Raw genomic sequence first — 14,149 nt, 5'->3', positions numbered from 1 at the left:
TGACTGTAGCCATCAATGCTAACAATGAAACAAATTCATGCATAAAAAAATTAGAATTCGAAAAAAAAACCTTAACATTTTCAAAATTGTATTCTTAATAAATTTCCTTTGTTAAATTGTGTTACGTAGACATCCTTCGAAACACTTTTGCGATTGAAGTAAACCGATGAGAGTCAAGTCTGTTTTGGCAACTGTGTCTTTCATCTATGGCCTCTCTCATTTACGGTTACACTGAAAACGAACCCTGATTGATGAAATTTAAAGTTTAAGTCATTATCATTTATCGACCGCTGTCAGCCACGGTAAATATTGTTTGTTTTGTGTCAGCTTGATCTTGTTAGATTTTGTGGTCCATCTACATCAACTTTTTCTTCCCCTTGTTGCTGGTCACGGCCATGATCGATCTTCTTTAAATTCTTATATATTCGTTAAGGAAAACAAGCGTATTTACCTTGATTTTGACATGGCGGGAAAAAGATTGTTTGAATTGTTCAGTGTGGGTTTGTTTTGACTTCCAGTGTTATTTTTCTTTCCCCCTCCCTCCACTTTTGCTGTACCTGGGTGCAAATAATGTCACGATGCTTTAATCATTTAGATGGATCAAGGGCCTGTAGGGGCCGTTGAGGAGTGCTTCTCCGTTGGAGCTGAGGAGATGGTGGCACATAGTGAAGAAGTTGTTACCTCCAATGAAATTATTACAAATCCACCACCAGTCCCCACCACCATCCAGCAACTGCCACCAGCACAGGCTCAGCCTTCTACAGTTTACAACATTCCAACAGTTATAGCTTCTCCTGGTCCGATCATGCAAGTTGTCACTTTACAAACAGTCCAGCAACCCTCTGCGGCTCAAGTTGGTTTAACCAATGCCTTGAGAAACATTCGTTTAATTGCAATTCAGCCAAAGCTTCCACTTAATGGAACCAATGGTCGAGCTCAACCAATCTCTCTTCAGCCCAGTCCTAAACCACAAGTTAAAATTCAACCTCAGTTAAGTGACCCTAACAAGAAGGTGACTGTCAATAGCTTCTACAGCAAGAAACCATCTCAACCTGTCATCCTGGCTCCCAAGCAGCCACAGCATGTTGTTAAGCCAAGTCCCAGCTTCTACAAAGAGCAACAAAGAGAACGAGAAATGAAGGAATTTGCTCACCTGAGTGAGGAATTGCAGAGAGGTTTGAGAATATTCTTGGACCTCACCATTTCCTTGCACCACAACACTACTTGGCCATTCATGGAGCAAGTGGATCCTGTCAAGGATGGCGCTCCTGACTACCACCAAGTCATCAAAAAGCCTATGTGGCTTAAATTGATAAAGGAAAAATTTCGAAAGAACCAGTACAGTTCTATAAGCGATTTTGTGAGTGACATGAGATTAATATTGGAAAATTGTTATCGCTACAATGGACCAAACCATCCCATCACGAAAAAGGCTTTGCGACTCGAGCAAAGTCTTGAACAGAAGTTGGCTCTATTGCCCAGTGATTTACGCTCTAAATGTGCCCTTGCAGAAGCTGATTCTGAGCGGAAAGCTCGTCCCGGATCATCCGACGCCTATTTCTCGGTGCTGTTACACCGAGTGAGACACGAACGAGAGCAACGTGAACAATTGTTAAAGGAAAAAAGAGCAGAAGAACAACGATTGAAACGAGAAGAGAAGGAACGTCAACGCTGTCTTTGGGCAGAACGAATGATGAACCCAGAGGTGAAAGCCCAAATGAAAACTATGTGGGAAATACCACAAATAGGACATTTTCTGCATCTCGCTCGTGGAGCTCTGCACATTGGCGAAATTGCTCAGTACGAATTGGAACACATGTTCCTCATGCCCGAGGCCTCGGCTTTATTGGCTACCCTCATGACATCGTTACTCAGTTCTCCCAATCAACGGGTTAAATTAGCTGAATCACCTCCGACGCCTTACGCTGTCTGGTCCGCGAAGGTAGCAAATAATTTTAATCTTAAATAACAATTAAATAATAATTCCGAAATATTGAAATTTTCGAAAAAATTATATAAAAAAGGTCAGCAGCCGAGTCGCTGAATGGTACCGGAACTACAACCGGGAAGGACGACAATTTGTGAAATGTAATTCACTTCATATGTTATGAGTTAGATTCATCCGTTGTTAATTATTTAAACATTTTATTTTCAGTACACGAACTACTCGGTTTGGAGCCCATGTTCTGGCGGGTTTGTGGCGATACAAATCCACTAGAAGGAGGTAAGCTCTACCACCAGTTGAGCTTTTTGAAAAGGGTCTGGATCTTCAAAGGTATCTGCGATACGGTGGCCCATTCGCACAAAACCGTGCAGGAAGCCATGGCGGAAGAGGAAGGGCCAGAATCACGGCAAGTGACTCTTGGCCAAGACGCGAATGGATTTACTTATCTGCACTTTCCGGCTGTAAGTGGGTCAGATATTCGCGTCTATCGGCAAAAAGCTTATGATGTTGAAGACGATCCGATTTGGGGACCCATTGTGGCCGAACGGCGTGAAGCAGAAGAGGAGCGAATCCGTGAAGAAGAGCTTAAAGCGGCCGAACTTAAGAAACGTAAACGAGTATCAGCAGCCTCTAAACGGAACTCAAATACTCCAGCGAAAAAGTCCACCCCAGCTAAAAAGAAGCCAGCTGCAGCACGGTATGCACAAATAATTCTGTTTATGTTTAGAGTTTACTCATTTTCCCATTGCTACCGTTCCTAATAGAACGCCTGTTGTCAACACGACTCCTGCTCCTCAGCGAAAGAGAGGTTCTGCAGCAGATGAACGGCCGTCTCGAATCGGTACACGTGTATCTCCGCGAACTCTACAACGTCAAACGGGCCTTACTCTTTATAAAGACACATCCAGCGAGTCCGAGGACGATGAGGATAGTAATGAAGCTAGCGAAATTTCCGAAGAACCAGCCGATGACAAGGAAATGGAAGTAGAAGAAGAGATTAGTGAACCACCAGTTGGTGTTGCCAAAGTGGCCCAAAGAAAGAAACGCGGCCGTAGAACAAGAGGCCGAAAGAAGCCAGTTAAAAAGAAACTGCAAAAAATTGTTGAGGAGCCAGAAGAAGTTGTTGACAAAGATTCAATTGTCGAAGAAGAATCCAAGACGAAGATGGAAACAGAAGATGAATCCAAGGAGAAAATAGAAAAGGAAGATGAATCTTTAGTTAAAGAGGAAAATGAAGAAGTCGTTTCCAAACAGGAAGAGTCACCAAAATTGGAAAAAGATGTCGAAAGAGTTGAGGAATTGGGAGAATCCAAAGACAATGACGACAAAAAAGATGATGAAACAAAACGGTCTTCACCTCTTCCAGATGGTCAACCTAGCAAGATGGAAACAGAAGAAAAAGAGACGAAGGAATTGACCATCAAAGAGGAATCAAAAGAGGAAGAGACGACAAAATCGGAAATCAAAGAGGAGCCAGAAGAGGAGAAAACTGTTTTGGCTAAGGTGGAAGAAGGGGGAACTTTGGGAACAACTCAGCGATTCACCGTGTCACAGCTGCTACAAAAATTAGCACCAACGGATGAACCAGAAGAATCTCTACCAGCCTCTGAGATCCCCTCAACCGTTGAGCCGGAATCTAAATCTATCTGCGTCCCCGATCCTGATCGAGCGTCGTACGACCCTTACTTCTTTGAACTCATCATTTCCAGCGTGGAAGAATTGCAAGAATGGATCAATCGTTTTACTGATCCCAATGAAGAGGATAAACCTCGTCCACGTTGTGAAATCAAACTCCGTGAACATCTCCAATCTTTGCTTGAGGAGGCCCAGCCACTGGCGTCTGATCAACAACAAGCCAATCAAAAAATTAGCCAACAATTATGGAAGGAATGGGAGCGTTTTCGATGCTCCTCATCGAACCCCCGTCAATCTGCTGATGTAGCCGAACAAAGCTATCATAATGAGGACTCTGGCGCTTCAGAGTCGGATGGAACTGACCCGGAAGATGGCTCTGCTGGGTCAGACGACGGTGTCCGGCATTCACGTCGACTTAGAGTTAAACGTAATCTCCACACTGTTAATGGCTCGCATCAGAGTACGAGAAGTTCCAGTCCCATGGACGAAGAACCAGCTACCAAACAAAACCGCAAGAGCTCATACAATTTTGATCCATCGTGGGACTCTGATCCGAATTCAACTCCAGAAACGCCTGTCGGTCGCAAACGTTCTAATTATGTCCCGGAAATGAAAAATCCTGGATTCTGGATTGGAAGAAGAGTAACTAGGGCAACTGCTGAATTTGTTGGTGTTCCGGAAGAAAGCGCAAGTCCGCCTCAGCAGCCACAGAATAGCCAACCGGTAACGACATCGACGATTGAAAAATCTCCTCCGCCGGGTGTTCAGTCTGGACAGCTCGCCGATCAACTCCGCCAACTCCGTCGACAGCAGGCATTACTCAGTAGCAACGATCCCCGCCCAGGTGGGTCATCTGTTAGTTCGCCTAATGGCTCGCCAGCCATTTATTTCCCATCTAAAGATGGCCAACTGATTCGGATCACGAACCCAAAAGCAGCTGGATTTCTCACTCAGCTCAAAGTGAACCGGCCTTTACAGTCAGCCCCTAGCCCAATTGCAGCTCAACCAAGAAGGATTCTCATTCAGCAAAGACCGCCGCAACACCTTCAGAAACCAGACGGTAGTCCAGTGGCACCTGTCTCTATCGATATCACACAGTTAGTTACCCAGGCAGTCCAGAGTGGGCTAATCGTGACTCACGAACCTCGCAGTTTATCGTTCGATATGGGTCATCATGGGCATTTTATGGTCACTGCTCAAATGACTCCGGCAGGACCAAAAGTCATCAGTGCCTCACCATTGCCCCGAAAAGTGAAAATCGTGACGAATGTTCCTGTGCCAGAATCCCTTCCTCCTGTCCTCACTTCTCCTGACCCCGCCTCTGAAGTGCCCGCTGTTCCTGAATCGATTTCTGCTTGTCCCGCAGTTTCGGAATCAGTTCCAGCGGTTCCCACTGAATTAAATCCCCCAACTTCTGTTGCTCACGAATTGAATCCTCCTGTCGTTCTTGCTTCTACAGGTCCAACCACCATTGCAACAGATATGACTACCCCTATCGAATCAACTCCTCCTGCCGTCACACCCTCTCTTGTCACCCCTGCCATAACTCCTAAGGCAAACGGATCGCCAGCCGTTTCGAAACAAATTCTTATCACTGATCCTAGACAAAGCAACATCATCAGTGCCGATATTTTACGTTCAGTTGCTGGACCAGAAGCTGTTGGGGCAAGACTGACCATCGTGAAAGAAGGAAACGCTAAGATGCTCACGTTGATATTGTCCAATGGTGAGATTCGACGACTTACCAATTCCCAAGTCCAGCAGATCCAGGCCGCTGTACGCAACAAAACGAAACCTTCAACCGATGAAGCTGCAACTTCTTGAGTTGGTCAATCGTTTGTTTTCTCCTGATTTCTTTGCTATTTATTCATTTCACCTGCGATCAAATAAACTTTCTTATTATGAGTGATGACCCAAAGCATGTCGAACCGTATAACTTGATCGCCCGCGAATACAAGATATTTTTTTTTCGTATTTGATACAAGCTGTGAAGCATGTGTGAAGTGTTGAACATTGAAACTTTGAAAGAAAATCAAGCGGCCTCATACGTGATGGATTCAGTTATACTATGTCTCTAAATTCACAAGGTTCTGTATTTTTCGTATCTTAAAAATATACTAGGGTAAATTCACAAATGTATACATACATTTATCTCAAACAAGCTAAACACGTATTTAAACTGTTAAGCTAAAATACGTTCAAGACCTAATACATGGTGACTCATATCAGTGTAACATTTTTTATAATCATACTTTGTTTTATTTTGACTATTTTGGCGAACAATTTTAGGATACAAGGCTCTGATTCCTCTGAATTTATATATGAAAATAGAATTAATAATTTTTAAATTCTGCAAATATTATTTTTAAAGCAATCTGGCAATGTCTAGTGCACTGTTATACCACTTGGTGTCTGAACGTCTGAACAACACAACATCACGACAACATCTCGCGTGGTCGGTCTCAAATTTCTATTCGTCTAAAAGTAGTCTTATATGTCTTTTTGAATGAAGTTACGAGTAAATTGCATTGCTTCATTGTAAAAAAATTCTTTCTCTCTTTCACCCGACGAATTCTAAGTGATTAGAGTCTCAGTTTTTCCAAAATCATTAGACAAGACACAATCGTACAAAATGTTCGACGTCTTCGGATCGGTGAAAGGCTTGTTGAAGCTCGATTCTGTCAACATCGACAACAACATTTTCCGACTGCATTACAAAGCAACAGTGATTATTCTTATTTCTTTCTCGTTGTTGGTGACATCACGTCAGTACATAGGCGATCCTATTGACTGCATTGTTGAGGGCATACCTAGCAATGTGATGGATACATACTGTTGGATCACTTCCACTTTCACCATTCCTACTTCCAAAATTCAAGAAACAGATATTATTCATCCAGGAGTCCGTCCACAATATGAAGGCGATCAAGTTAAATACCACCAATACTACCAGTGGGTCTGCTTTGTACTCTTCTTTCAGGCTCTTCTGTTCTATTTTCCATACTACCTCTGGAAGTCTTGGGAATCAGGAAAGATGAAAATGCTCGTGCTAGACCTCAACTGCCCCATCATTGCTGAAGAAACTAAAAAAGAGCGGATAAAACTGTTAGTCAACTACTTTGCTTCCAACCTGCACAACCACAACTTCTATGCTTTCCGATTCTTCGTTTGCGAAATTCTCAATTTTATCAACGTAATTGGTCAAATATATTTCGTTGATTTCTTCCTCGGTGGAGAATTCATCACTTACGGCATAGATGTTATCAGCATGACCGAAATGGAGCCTGAAGATCGCATAGACCCCATGTCTAAGGTAGTATTCGTCATACAATATTAATTTTCGATGCATGATTTTTACTTGTTAAACATAGGTGTTCCCTAAAGTTACTAAATGCACGTTCCGAAAATTTGGCCCGTCTGGTACAATAGAGAGAATTGATGGACTATGCATCCTTCCGTTGAACGTTGTCAACGAAAAAATTTACGTTTTTCTCTGTTTTTGGTTCATCTTGTTGGCTGTGTTGAGCAGCTTGGCGCTGATATATCGTTTAGCTGTTCTCTCGGGATCTCGAACCCGGATGTTTCTGTTGAGAGCACAAGCCCAATTAGCACCTTGCAACGAAGTTGAATCGGTGTTTCGAAAATGTCAAATCGGAGATTGGTTTATCCTTGTTCTTCTCAGCAAAAACATTGACCCTCTCGCCTACAAAGAACTAATCTGCGATCTAGCCTGTCGATTCGAAGGAAGGGAAGAAATTCAACCAGCATAATTCTACATTAGGGCCAATCAGCAATTACTTCTAGACTTTGTAAGGTTGTATCTTGCGATAATTCTATTTCTTTTGATCGCCATTAATTTTTTTTTTCATTTAGCACGTGTATGTTTTCATCCAAAGAAGGTACAAACGTTCTGCATTTTTAACTAAAAGTAGCGCGTTACAAAAGTATAGTTTCTGAACATGAAACCCAGAAAAGCATCAACTGAAATCAAAATTTATATTTTTCCCATTTCTGCCTTAAATACGGAATTTTTGTTATGTTTTTAGGTATTTTACAAATGATCCTCAAGATTCCTTTGAATTGGACCTTGGAAAACTGATCACTTGCCTCATCGAATATGGAAATAAATCCTGGAAATGCGAGATAATCATATCAATAATCTAGTAGAACTTATAAAGAAACCGTTTCTCTGTTGGTGTAAAATGAGTGTATGAATTAGAATAATTTATATCACCGTTCTATTCACAAGTAAAAGTTGATCAATTGTTCTTAAATTATCGGTAGTACTGTGTTGGAGACTGCAGTCTAGCAAACATAAACGCTAGCAGTGTAAATTGTCCATTAATGACCGACAAAGTAAAAATCAATGGATGAAAAGTTTAAGAATGTGAAATATTTTTGTGTGGATTTAATAATTTCCACTGGTCCAAATCATCTGATGAAGTTGCCTCCATTTTTCCGATGTCATCTTTTCTCTTTACAGTTTTATTACTCATCTCTAATTTATTTGTGTATCTGAAGCAGACCAAGCAGTGATCAAGGTAGTGAAATTATATTGTTACCAATCACTGCAATTCCCACCTCTCAATAGGAAACACTCAACAAACCTCCAATGACAGATAGAGGTATAAACTGGTAAAGGTGTGTTACTTATTGTTTGTGCCCTAAACATAATTGAAATTATTTGTTTCAATAGTTAATTTCAGCAGATGCATCATCAACAACAAAGAAGTTTCAGTTAATATTGCAGTTGTTGCTGCTACCCTTTGAAACGGCACTGCTAACTGGAGTGCAGTCCTTCCGTCGCCAAGTTTTGATCTTCAGATTGTTTGGCTGAATTTTGTGATAAGTGATGACGGATGGCGGTTTCTTGGTGAAGAGGAGATGATTATGATTTTCGTCAGGAGAATATTGCGTGAGTATCAGCTTTTTTCTGTCTTTGCTTTTATTGCTGTTCGTTCCCACCTCATCTTTCTCTACTTAAGGGCATACTTTTAGATACTTTGGGATCTGGAGGTAAACATCTGTAGTAAAATGTAAAAATTAATCAGATCGAAGGGTTGAGAAATCTGGTCAAGCGGTCCATCCATCACATTGGCCTGCTAAACTTAAGTCTTTCTAATGGATTTGGTCGAAGAGAACATCTGGCGGCCAGATTTGTTTCCAATTTTGGGGCATAGGCTAGCCCTTTATCCCCCTACCTGGCTATCTTCTTCTTTTCTGTTAGTTGAAGCAAGGTTGAAGCGTGGGTTTTGAGAGAAATCGAAGCCATTTTCCTTTGTTGTGGGTTTTTATGTTAACTAGATTACTTCGCAGTTATATTTCTATTTTTGACGGGTCAGCGATGAGGATCGTAATGAATTTTTTTTGCACGTGGAGTAACCCCGAAAGTGTTCAGTGTAGTTTTTGCTGTTGATGAATCTTCAGTTAGAAGATTTGAAAACCATGCTGCCCATCACTCTCTCTACCATGCCCTAAAAGCTGAGTAACATTTTACATTCACATTGTTCTTGATAGTAAGGTTATTGATAAAATTTATTAAAAATTTGCTTTATGACATTTTAAATGTTTGATTGCAGGCACTATTATGGAACTTCACTTCAGCCATCCAATCTAAGACTTGCATCAAGTTGTGCAAGTTAACATTTACCTTTGCTGTGAACATCAGTGTTATAATGGTTTTAGTCCAGTAAGATGACTATCTTTCAGTTTATTTATAAATTAAATTTGTTGAGTTGGAAGCAAAACTTAAGTAGGTTTCAGAAACAAAGCTTTGCTTTTGTTTAGTTTAGTTAATATCTTGGGATTTCATCAAGTTAACAGCTCTTCCTTTCAATCAAGCAATCTGGACAGTCGTTGCGTTCAGTCATTTGAACAGGAATCTAATGGCTGTCAATAGGTGGCTGAAAACTGAAATGATGTCCACCACCACCAGGTAGCGCGAGTGTCTTCAGGGATGCATGTCGGACATTTTGTTCCAAGACGCATCAGAAATGGGTTGCTGGTCGTGACGTTTCTCACGATGAAAATTAAAACAAAAAGGTATTTATTGTTAATTTCCTATTGTTATTGAATTTAAAATGTTGATGTGAAAATTTACAGATGCTTTAGCATGTAGAAACCAATTTGCCACATCATTCAACTCAGACTTGGAAGTGCCTGTACATTGCCGAAATGGCGTGTCTCGTGTGTTTCGCTGCCTGTTCTTAGGCGTACGTCTCATCCCGTGCAACAGCAAAAAGTAATTATTTTGATCAAATGTCTTGCAAAAGTACTACAGATTTACTTAACATGACTAGAGAGTAGACCAATTTGTTCCGCTACTATAGAAGTTTTGAATCAGATATCAAAGTTGTTCTGTTGGACTGCGTAGTTTTCTGTTACTCTTTGTATTTTTTTGTTAATGACTGCATTTGTTCACAGTTATGTTTTAAAAAAAATAATTTTCTCTTCTGAAAATAGGTATAACAACAACACTTCTGTAACACTGTTGGTTACCTTGTTGCAGCCAAATGGTGAAAGGTGTGGCGAAGACAGAATGATCAATTGCATGCAGCATGTGGTTGCAGTGTAATCCAGAAGTTGCTGTGCTGTTGTAGCTGAGCTGTTCCATCTGGGTTCCTGACTTAAAAATGTTTGTGTTGTCGTTTTTGTTTTTGACTTGAGAGTGTTTGATCTGTCGTCTTTTGAGTTTTCATTCAATTATGCAGTATACGACTGAGGCAGCCTGATCAATGTCAGGTTTGACACAGTCGAGAACTGCTAGATCAAACAAGCTTTCTGCGCCAAACAAATAATAATTTGCATATAACTTGCATCATGTTATTATCGCGGTAGAGAAAGCGACAGGCCCCCCCCCCCTGGGGGCCACAGGAAAAATATTAGTATGTGAATATTTAAAAAATAAATTTTTAAAGCAATAAAATATTCGAGTAAAATTTTTTCACGATGGTATTTTAAAACTTTATGTAAGGGGAATTTAAAAAAAAATTAGCAGAAATAATGGGAAGGTGGCAGAAATAATGGGAAGGTGGACTTGAAAAAATATTGGGTTGGACTTTGCATTTTAATTATAGAAAAATATTTAATGCAAAGGAGTTTGAATATTATTCAAATGTAAAACATGATTTGAATTTTTATTGATGTATTTTGCAATATCGATTATTTGTAAGTTTACATAGAACTCAGGAATACTCACATCATGCAATTATCAGTAGGAGGAAAGGTACTTAAGGAGAAACTTGACACATGTACTTGTGATTTTATATCAATTTTGTATTTCAGCAATCTTTCAACACATCCAGAGAAATACGTCAGAACTTCGGTGTATAGGTCGGAGCAGCATAAGTAGTGGTGACATAGTTGGGAGAATTAATGTGTGAAACTCAGTTTGGTAGTAGTTTGGAGCAGGGTAATACTTAAATTCCTTGATGTAGTATACCAGGCAGGGTACGTGGTTGTGTAATAGGTGGCTTTTTCGGTGTAGTACTGATGGAGGCTGTGATGTTGTAGCTAGATGTAGCGTAGGTCGTGGTGTAGTAGACTGGAGCATCAGTATAGTATTTCAGTTCAACGTAGCACGAAAGAGCAGCTTTTGTGTAGCAAGTCGGGACTGCGTAATACTTGGCCGCCTCAGTTGTGTTTGTGTAGATCGGGGCAGAGTAGTACTTTGGCGCTTCGGTGTAGCATTCGACCGTTTTGGTGGAGTAATCAGCGGAAGCCTCGGTGTAGCAGCTGGGAACAGAGTAGTATTTTGGAAAATCAGTGCAATAAGTAGCTGAGAGCAGAGTAATACTTGGGAGCCTCGGTGTAGTAGGATGGGGCAGCGTGCGTTGTCATGTAGTAGGCCTACTCCGTTGCCTTGGTGCTGTAGTAACTCGAGGCAGAGGAATACTTTAGGGCGTCAGTGTAGTGGCCCGGGGCATCGTAAGTTGTGGTATAAAACTCCGGTGCCTTGGTGGTGTAGTACTCAGGGACCTCGGTGTAGTAACTGGTCGTTTCGAAAGTTGTTGTTCTGTAGTAAGGCGGCGGCGGCGTTGCGGTTTGGTATCCGCCATACCCAGGAGACTTCGGTACACCAGTGGTCGATCCAGCTATCAACGATACAACACCCAACAGCATACGACACCATAGTTAACTAGACAATTAATAAATTCAATTAACATTAATATTAAATAATAACAGGCATATTAACAAATAGAAAAAAAAGGATTGATACCAAATTCAAAGTAAAAAACCGAACATTTACCCATAATTGCGAACTGGTTACACGATGTGGAATGCAGTTGGTGACTGATAGGCCACTGCAGATCTTGCCGTGTCGGAGACCCTCACTTCGGTGTTGTAGTAATTAGGGACCTCGGTGTAGTAGGCAGGGGCAGCATACGTAGTCGTGTAGTATTCCGATGCCTTAGTGACATAGTAGTTGGGAGCCTCGGTGTAGTTCTCCGGCTCTCTGGTGATGTAACTCGCGGCACTTATACTTCGAGGCTGAGGTGTAGCAGCTCGGGGCATCAGAAGTTGTGGTGTAACACTCTGAAGCCTTGGTGGTGTAGCAACTGGTTGTTGCATAGTAAGGCAGCGGCGTTACGGTTTGGTATCCGCCATACCCTGGAGACATCAGTACACCAGTGGTCGACTCAGCCATCAACGATACAACACCCATCAGCATACGACAATAACTAGACAGTAAACAAATTCAAACATTAATATTCAATCGTAAATTGCAAATTAACAAACAGAAACAAATTGGCATTAATAGAAAACTCCATGTAAAGACAGAATATTTACCTATGGTTGCGAACTGGAAAGTGGCAACACGGTGAAGGAGGCAGATGGTGACAGAGAGTGCGCTGCAGTTGTTGCCGTGTCGGAGATGCTCACCCGACTGATTTTTCTTCGCGTTTTCTCTCTCCTTTTATACGATTTGTTTTCTCACCCTCACCTATAAAGCCTTGCGGCTATTCTACCTGCTTGATAATGGTGCAACACGTGTCGTTCTCACCCAGCCTCTACTCCACTGCATGACACGTTTTACGTAAAGATCTCCGTGACCTTCGAGTGTGACTGTCCTTTCCTTCTTCAGGTTGACTTTGCTGGGGATGGGTCTACAACAACCAATATCAAAATGAATACCAAATGGTTATGTGACACATCCCGTTCTCACCCACCCTCTACACCACTGCATGATACGTTTTATCTTTTACGTAATGATCTTTGTGACCTTCGAGTGTGAAGGACAGGTAAACTGGCCTTTCCTTCTGCAGGTTAACGTTGCTGGAGATTGGTTGGTTACGGTTGCGTAAGTCTAGCAACCAAATTTGGTAATAAAGTCTTGCTATTTTTTTAAATTTATCTTGGTTTACTCGCATCAAGTAGTTACTCGGGCCAAAAAAGTGTAAATTAGTAAAAAAAAAAACTTTAAATAATTGCACAAAAACGCATTATTTCTTCGAAATTAGGTTTCATAAGTCTTTCTTCTTTTTCACGTTGAGACTGCACTTCATCAACGATGCATTCTGATACCGTGTCTGGAACTGGAACGACGACGCTGTTGAATAGAACAAGTTTCTTTTCATCAACTATGTGCATTTGAAAAAACGCCTTTAGTGAATATAATATAAATGAAGTTTTTAAAAATTTACCATTTTTATCCACATCAGATGTGTCACCCATAGGACCTCCCAGCTCCAAATTTGGTAGTTCTTTCACAAGCCCATCTACATCACTAACATCAGATTTTGCAATCATCGCATCTTCGTTCAAAGCATGAATGATTTTGCCAAATTTGTTGTACTTCACAGGAGACAATAACACTTTATCACCCAGGCTAACACGCAAGTAGTCTCTGATACTAGAGTCCATTCTAATTTCATTGAAATCAATTATGGCATCATCAGCATGTGGAATACTGACTGTCTCTTTACTCTGTTTTCCTTTTATAAGAACTGAGTCTCCTGAGGAGAGCTCAAGTGAATCTATTGCTTCCTAAAATTGTACATCAAAGCTAAAATAAACATCTTCATAGAAAAATGTCAGACTTCTAAACAGACTTACCTTAGACAAATAAACAACACCATCCTCATTAAGATCATTCTCAACCGTCAGCCAAACAGGGTCAAATTGTTTGTTTGCAATAGACATAGGCAATTTTCCACTTCTATAAAAATGAAACAGTAATTACTAATTAGAATCAACAAAAGAAATTCTCCTTTGAGAGTATGAGCCATTTCATGGAAATCTAATTCTAGTGATGAGTCCAAAATTATAATATGCATGTGAGAACTAAAAGTTGCAGACTCTAGTTTTCACCGAATAAGGCCCCAATGTTTTCACAAGCATTTTAATCCACAAAACAAAACTTACTCAAAATAGAATCCGTCCATGACTTTAAAACTTCACTTCACAATCCCAGCAACAGTTCGACATAAATCACGACCTTTTCCTTTTCGTAAGCCAATTCAAAGCAACATCAGACGGAACAACTGACACTACACGTGTTCTGCAGACTAGCGGAAGGATTGGCAACTAAATTCAAATAACCTTATCTTCATCACTGATTTATTTACG

General features: G+C 40.8%; 3 protein-coding genes and 2 long non-coding RNA genes across 8 annotated transcripts; 3 read left to right on the top strand and 2 right to left on the bottom strand.

Moving 5' to 3' along the window:
• Positions 1–48: 48 nt before the first annotated feature.
• Positions 49–5,715, top strand: LOC124337886. The gene is made up of 5 exons (XM_046791903.1): positions 49–302; positions 596–1,942; positions 2,025–2,088; positions 2,156–2,642; positions 2,710–5,715. Exons 2-5 carry the CDS (start codon positions 596–598, stop codon positions 5,402–5,404), a joined length of 4,593 nt encoding a protein of 1,530 aa, XP_046647859.1. The 5' UTR covers positions 49–302; the 3' UTR covers positions 5,405–5,715.
• Positions 5,716–5,980: 265 nt separating this feature from the next.
• Positions 5,981–7,821, top strand: LOC124337904 (innexin inx2-like). Of its 3 annotated transcripts, none has more exons than XR_006917561.1 (4): positions 5,981–6,893; positions 6,952–7,389; positions 7,454–7,479; positions 7,627–7,821. XR_006917561.1 is itself a non-coding variant. In XM_046791923.1 (3 exons), the coding sequence occupies exons 1-2, from the start codon at positions 6,213–6,215 to the stop codon at positions 7,348–7,350; spliced, it is 1,080 nt and encodes a 359-aa protein (XP_046647879.1). In that variant the 5' UTR covers positions 5,981–6,212; the 3' UTR covers positions 7,351–7,389; positions 7,627–7,821. The 3 variants fall into 3 exon arrangements, 1 of the variants encoding a protein (XP_046647879.1); XR_006917560.1 differs by having other exon boundaries at positions 6,952–7,394; XM_046791923.1 differs by lacking the exon at positions 7,454–7,479.
• Positions 7,822–8,393: 572 nt separating this feature from the next.
• Positions 8,394–10,459, top strand: LOC124337923. The gene is made up of 5 exons (XR_006917567.1): positions 8,394–9,096; positions 9,160–9,332; positions 9,397–9,622; positions 9,683–9,821; positions 10,043–10,459. It is a non-coding gene; the product is annotated as an uncharacterized LOC124337923 (long non-coding RNA).
• A 680-nt stretch (positions 10,460–11,139) lies between these two features.
• On the bottom strand, positions 11,140–12,495 carry LOC124337922. Its single transcript, XR_006917566.1, has 4 exons — positions 12,371–12,495; positions 11,829–12,261; positions 11,376–11,717; positions 11,140–11,314 (listed from the first exon to the last, which is right to left on the bottom strand). It is a non-coding gene; the product is annotated as an uncharacterized LOC124337922 (long non-coding RNA).
• Positions 12,496–12,581: 86 nt separating this feature from the next.
• On the bottom strand, positions 12,582–14,095 carry LOC124337916 (transitional endoplasmic reticulum ATPase-like). Of its 2 annotated transcripts, none has more exons than XM_046791939.1 (5): positions 13,946–14,095; positions 13,637–13,739; positions 13,225–13,567; positions 12,804–13,130; positions 12,582–12,634 (listed from the first exon to the last, which is right to left on the bottom strand). In XM_046791939.1, exons 1-4 carry the CDS (start codon positions 13,963–13,965, stop codon positions 13,045–13,047), a joined length of 552 nt encoding a protein of 183 aa, XP_046647895.1. In that variant the 5' UTR covers positions 13,966–14,095; the 3' UTR covers positions 12,582–12,634; positions 12,804–13,044. The 2 variants fall into 2 exon arrangements, with proteins under 2 accessions (XP_046647895.1, XP_046647894.1); XM_046791938.1 differs by having other exon boundaries at positions 12,804–13,161; positions 13,946–14,093.
• Between the last annotated feature and the right edge of the window lie 54 nt (positions 14,096–14,149).

Source organism: Daphnia pulicaria, chromosome 4 (genome assembly GCF_021234035.1).
Source record: "Daphnia pulicaria isolate SC F1-1A chromosome 4, SC_F0-13Bv2, whole genome shotgun sequence".
NCBI classification, from domain to species: Eukaryota; Metazoa; Arthropoda; class Branchiopoda; order Diplostraca; family Daphniidae; genus Daphnia; species Daphnia pulicaria.
Note: the sequence above shows the minus strand (reverse complement) of the source record. Positions and strands in the feature narration are given on the sequence as shown.